Source organism: Urocitellus parryii, chromosome 3 (genome assembly GCF_045843805.1).
Source record: "Urocitellus parryii isolate mUroPar1 chromosome 3, mUroPar1.hap1, whole genome shotgun sequence".
NCBI classification, from domain to species: Eukaryota; Metazoa; Chordata; class Mammalia; order Rodentia; family Sciuridae; genus Urocitellus; species Urocitellus parryii.
The window spans coordinates 216,167,865-216,174,005 of NC_135533.1; the positions used below are offsets into that span (position 1 = coordinate 216,167,865).

General features: G+C 56.7%; 1 protein-coding gene across 1 annotated transcript in view; it reads left to right on the plus strand.

The window, feature by feature from the left end:
* The window catches only part of LOC113178662 (complement C3-like), a 30,035-nt gene extending 24,195 nt beyond the window's left edge, over window positions 1-5,840 (plus strand). The window contains exons 32-41 of the mRNA XM_077796605.1: window positions 98-188; window positions 342-393; window positions 2,337-2,424; window positions 2,516-2,605; window positions 3,455-3,560; window positions 4,026-4,115; window positions 4,286-4,366; window positions 5,225-5,308; window positions 5,397-5,532; window positions 5,662-5,840. Coding sequence (XP_077652731.1) covers window positions 98-188; window positions 342-393; window positions 2,337-2,424; window positions 2,516-2,605; window positions 3,455-3,560; window positions 4,026-4,115; window positions 4,286-4,366; window positions 5,225-5,308; window positions 5,397-5,532; window positions 5,662-5,803 — 960 coding nt within the window. The 3' untranslated portion in view covers window positions 5,804-5,840. The remainder of the gene's footprint in view (window positions 1-97; window positions 189-341; window positions 394-2,336; window positions 2,425-2,515; window positions 2,606-3,454; window positions 3,561-4,025; window positions 4,116-4,285; window positions 4,367-5,224; window positions 5,309-5,396; window positions 5,533-5,661) is intronic.
* The last annotated feature ends 301 nt before the right edge of the window (window positions 5,841-6,141 follow it).

The following is a 6,141-nucleotide window of genomic DNA, read 5'->3' on the forward strand; positions in this document are numbered from 1 at the left end:
CTCCACATGCCCTTGACCTCTGCCCCACAGTGACCCTGTCCTGCTATCCTCAGCCATCTCAAGTCCCTTTACACTTTGCATCCCTCTCATCTCACAGGTGGTGACAATGTACCATGCCAAAGTCAAAGGCAAGGTCAAATGCAAGAATTTTGACCTCAGGGTCACCATAAAGCCAGCCCCTGAAACAGGTACAGGGAATGAAGGCCCTTGGCATTCCCTTTCCCCGTTTCTGTTCAGAGAGAGAGGGCGGAGGGCGTGGCTGGGCAGCTCCCTCTTCTTCCGGGCTCCTGCATCAGGACCCAGGAACGCCCTCCCCATCTCACCCCCTTCTGTGTTTCCAGCCAAAAAGCCCCAGGATGCCAAGAGCAGCATGGTCCTTGCCATCTGTACCAGGTAACAAGCTGCGTCCTTGGGCTTCCTCTTGGTCGACCCTCTGTCTTTGGCAAGATTTCCTTCTACTTATTTTTTATTGCTTTTTTTGGTGGGCTGTGGTGACCCCAGGGCCTCACACATGCGAGGCCACAGCTCCACCACTGGGCTAAGCCCCAGCCAACAGGATCCATGGGACCCAGGAGTTCTGAGTGTCCCGTGCATGTGGTACCATCTTAGGTATCTGCCGTGTGGGAGAGTCAGACGGTCAACCACAGCAATGGGGTTGTCACAATTGTTCCATGACTTTTAAATCTTCGATCAGAATCCTAAAAACTGTTCTACTCTCAGTTAAAATGAGATAGGGAGGGGGCTGGGGACAGAGCTCAGTGGGTGGAGTGCTTGCCTGGCATGCACAAAGCCCTCCCTGGGTTCAATCCCAAGCACCACAAAGACAAAAAAAAAAAAAAAGACAGGGAGGGTTGGGTGGAGCTTGCCAGCAGAGCCCTGCCCTGCGCACAGGAGGCCATGGATTTCATCCCCAGCACTCCCAAAATGGTGTAAGAGGGGCTGGGGTTGTGGCTCAGCGGTAGAGCACTCGCATCTCAGGTATCAGACCCTGGTTTCGATCCTCAGCACCATATAAAAATAAATTTAAAAAATAAAGATACTGTGCCCATGTATAACTAAAAAAATATTTTTTAAAAAAATGGTATAAGAAATGAAAAATATAGTAAGGCAAGGTTTTTGTTTGTTTGTTTTTATTGTTCTGTAACTTAAAACATTAGAACATTGAAAATAAAGGTGTTTTCCCTTATGATTTTTTGCTTGCTTTGGGGTACTCATGATTGGACCCCGGATGCTGTACTACTCTGCTACATCCCCAGCCCTTTTTAAAAAAATGTTTATTTTGAGACAGAGTCTGGCTAAGTGGCCAAGGCTGGCCTCAGCCTTGTGATCCTCCTGCCTCAGCCTCCGGGGAAGCTAGGCTTGTGCGTTTCCCACACACCTGCTCAGCTCTCCCCTGTGAACCCTGTTCTCTGGGCTGGTTTCTGCAGTGAGCTCTCTCCTCTCCCATCCTGCCTTGCCGGGCTCCTGTCTGAGTTCAGATCCGCTCCATTTTATCCTTAGAGCTTTCCAAGTCATGAGGTTTCTCAGGAGTCCCTTTCCCGAGGAGCGGATCCCCCAAGCCTGTCCTCCTCTGGGACATTGTCCTCCTCTTTGTCACTACCCCTCCTCACTCAGGCTGACTCCCATGGCGGCAGGGGCAGTGTCCTCAGCGCCTGGCACCCCTAGATGACGCTCACTTCCAGCATCATCTCCTCATTTCTCTGCTGCAAGGTCATTCTGTTGTCCAGTTCCCTCTCTTCAGAACCCACCTGGGTAAATGTCATGTGGGTCCATCAGGAGCACAGAGGCGACACAGCTTCATGCTTTGCTGTCTGTGTGTTACTTGAATAAATGATGCTCCGTGACCTGCGCGGGCAGGCTTTCAGAGGGGTCATGTGATTGGTCATTCATTTCGGAGCTCATGTTGCGTTACAGAGCACTCTGTGGGTTGATGAGCTAGCAACAAGGTCTGTACTGCAGGCAAGGATGACTACTGTCCCGAGTGCTGTGGTTGGAACCATGTCATTGGGTGCTAGTTCACTGAACCAGGGTAGCTGAGTCATGCAGAGTAAGGGCTGCCCGTATTCCTGTCATTTTCTAGAAGAACTGAGGCACAGAAGGGTCAAATAACTGATCAGATTCACACAGCACTGAGATCTGAACCCATGCAGAACCTGAGGTCTTCATGACCTTGACCATCACAGTTCAGTCTTGCTCTTGGGGACGTGTTTCCTAAAATGGAACAAGTTCCCATGGTGCTGGGTGGGAATCGGAGGCCTCGGTCCCTGGTCAGACAGACCCCTCTCATCCAGGAGCAGAGCCCTGGGCTCCAACAACCTTCCCTCTGCCCTGTCCAGGTACCTGGGAAAAGAGGATGCCACGATGTCCATCCTGGATATAGCCATGATGACGGGCTTCGTTCCTGACACAAATGACCTCGAGCTGGTATGAAGGGCTCCGGGATGGGGATGGGGAAGAGGCTGCAGGGAGAGCGGGGGTCCAGGAGGGATTCTTCATAAGCCCCGCCCTTCCCCAGCTGAGCACCGGAGTGGACAGATACATCTCCAAGTACGAGCTGAGCAAAGCCTTCTCCAACAAGAACACGCTCATCATCTACCTGGACAAGGTCAGCCTGCTGGCTCCCCTGGGAGGCTTCCTCAGGCACCTGGACCCCTATCTGGCTGCCCTTTTCTTGTGCCTTGACCTTTGTGCTCAGGTCAGGCCGGCCCCAGGCTGGGGGAGACAGGGCCCATTGCTGTTGGAAGGCAGGAGAGAGAGCATCTGGCAAGGGCCCTCAGCTGTCATGCTGGGAGCAGGTACAGGAGAAAGGTTACATGGTGGGAATGGAGCCTAGAGAGCAAGTCCAGAAACCACACTCCCTGGATCACACCCCACTGTCGTGGTGACCAATCCAAGCCCAGGAGACCTGGCCCACTCCTGCAAGATGAGCACTGATCCCTTGCAAAGGTCCTGCCCTGGGACCTAATTATCTCCCTTAAAGGCCCTGGCACCTCACTGCCCTTACACTGGGGAACTGTGTCCCCACATGAGTTTGGGAGGGGGAAAGCCACTTCCCAATCACAGCAGGCATGTCAGCAGCCAATCAGCAGAGCTCTGACTCCTGTCCAGACCTAACTGCAAGTGGGCAGTGAGAGAAAAGAGAATGGGCCTGCTGCTCGGCCCAGCCTCCTCCTCCTCCCCACTGCCCCTACTCCTTATGATGCCTCCATTACTCCACCTCGGCTCTGCCTGCAACCCCTCCAGGGCACTCTGCATGAACCTATGCAGAATCTGAGATCTTCATGACCTTGCCCATCACACAGTTCCTTTCTTGCTCTTGGGGAAGTGTTTCCTAATATTCAACAAGTTCCCATGATGCTGGGTGGGAATCGGAGGCCCCGATCCCTGGAGGATCAGTGACCCATCACATAACTCCTTCCCCTCACACTGACCATCCTCACCTCCTTCCCCTCAGATCTCACACAGCGAGGAAGAATGTCTGTCCTTCAAAATTCACCAGTACTTCAATGTGGGGCTCATCCAGCCGGGCTCTGTCAAGGTCTACTCCTATTACAACCTGGGTGAGCAGCCAAGCTGGGCCTGGGCTCTCAGGCTCCAGGGACCTGAGGGTCCAGAGACTGAGGGCTCCAGGGGTCTTCGGGTCCTGGAGACCTGTGAGTTGGGGTTCTAAGGGGCTCAAAGTCCTCCAACAGAAAGATGTAGGTCTGAGGGTCCCATAGATGCATGAGCTGTGGGGGAGAGGAGGGTCCCAACAACCCAGGTGTCAAGATTCTGAGAGTCCCAAGCATCTGAGACCCAGGGATCTGAGGGTTGGAAAAATGAGGATCCCAAGGATTTTGGGGTTGGAGATTTGAAGTTCCCAGGGCCAAGGGTCCCAAGGATCAGAAGAGTCTCAGGAATAGAGGGTTGGGGACCTGGCATGTGCAGGCCCCGGGCACTTGGGCACTGGGAATCTGAGTCTGCCAGGCTTGGTCTCTGGGGTGTAGGGCCAGGCCTCTGAGCCCTCCCCATCACTCTGCCCACAGAGGAGACGTGCACCCAGTTCTACCACCCAGACAAGGAGGACGGAATGCTGAGCAAGCTGTGCCACAAGGACCTGTGCCGCTGTGCTGAGGGTGGGCACCTGAGCCACCCTGAGACACCCACCCTTAGGGGGACCCTGGGAGCCCTGAAGCCATGCCCTGGGGACACCATGAAGGATAGGCCCTGGGGCCAGCCACACCCATGGGCAGTGAGCCCTGGGTGAGGAGTGGGGCTCACACAGAGTCTCCACCCCCACCTGCAGAGAACTGCTTCATGCAGCAGGAGGAGGAGGTCACGCTGAATGACCGGCTGGACAAGGCCTGCGAGCCCGGGGTGGACTATGGTGAGCGGGGGTGGGGTGTGTGTGGTGTGTGTGTGTGTACACACGTGAGGGTGCCCGAGGATGGCGGTGTACATGTCAGGCCCTGCGCCTGTAGGCTGTGGTGACTAGTGTGTGAGTATGTGTTGCGAAGGGCAAGCCTTGTGGGTATCATGATTACCATGGTGGAGTTGGGAGGAAGCTGGGCCTGAGTGGATACTGCTGTGGGGGGCGTGTCTGCGGGGCTGCCCTGCATCAGGTGGTGTGTGAGGCTGTGGTTGGAGAGGGCTGTGGATGGGAGCAGCTTTAGGGGCTTGTATACCTCTAGTTGCGGGTGGCTGCACTCTGTGTGGCTGTCTGGGACAGTGGCCATGGATGACTTGGGAGGGAGTCATCGGTCATTGTGTATGTGACTAGATGTGGGTGACTTGAGGTTTCTGTTGTATGAGGCTTTGGTTGTGGACGACAGTAAACTGGAGAAACTGGAGTTCTGTGCGTGGCTGGGGTCTTGGGCGGCTACAGCTGCGTGCATGCTTGTGTGGGGGGGTTGTGAGAGGGAGTCGCACATAGCCAGGGTTGGACAGGACAGTGCTGTGGACAGCCATGCATCAGCGCAGCCGAACTTCTGGGTGTGACTCTACTTGTGGGCGGCTGGAATTGCTTACATGCCTCTGAGCATGACCGTGGGATGGTGACCAAGTGACCACGTGTGGTTGTGTGTGTTCCTAGGAGGGTGCACTGCAGCTTGCCTGGCTGAGACCCCTCGGGCTCCGCGTGGGGTGGGGAGGGAGCCACATACGCCCAGGTGCCCATGCAGGTGAGGGTGTCCTCCACCCCACGGGCAACGTGCCCAGGACCCAGGCTTTCCCGCCTCCTCCACAGTGTACAAGACCCGGCTGGTCAGGTCGGAGCTGTCGGAGGACTTCGACGAGTACGTCATGGTCGTGGAGCAGACCATCAAATCAGGTCAGACACAGCGCCCCATCTCTCTGCCTGCACCCCTCCTTCCTCCCTCCCCTTCCCAGGGCTCAGCTTGGCGCTCGCTCCCCTCCAGGCTCCGATGAGGTGCAGGCTGGGCAGGAGCGCAGGTTCATCAGCCACGTCAAGTGCAGAGAGGCGCTGAAGCTGCAGGACGGCAAGCACTACCTCGTGTGGGGTCTCTCCTCTGACCTCTGGGGAGAAAAACCCAAGTGGGTATCCTGCGCCTGCGCGTGCCCGCCCCGCCCCCGCCCCGCCCCCGCCCCGCCCCCGCCCTGCTCCGGCCCCGCCCCCGCTCCGCTCCGGCCCCGCCCCCGCCTGACCTGCCGCCCCCCCCCCAGCATCCGTTACATCATTGGCAAGGACACCTGGGTGGAGATTTGGCCCGAGGCCGAAGAATGCCAGGACGAGGAGAACCAGAAACAGTGCCAGGACCTGGGCGCCTTCGCCGAGAGCATGGTGGTCTTCGGCTGCCCCAACTGACCACCACCGCACCCCTCCAATAAAGCTTCGGTCGTACTCCACGTCTCCCCAAATCTGGAGTCTTTTGCGAGAGGAAAGGGGCACCTGCCTCTCCCCTGTTCCCCACCTCCTTCCCTCCTTCACCTGCCACCCCGCAGCCTGCCCTGCACCTCGTCTGAAGTAAGCCCTAACTCACCTGCCCTCCAGCTGCGTCCTCACCTGAATGCTCACCCCCTTCCGCCAGCAGCCCCCGCCTCTGCACCCAGTTCTCACCTGCTTGCTTACCTGTATCCCCTCTGAATCTGACCAGTGCTCCCTGCTGAACCCCTACCTGTGCTCTCCTCTGCACCCTCAGCCAT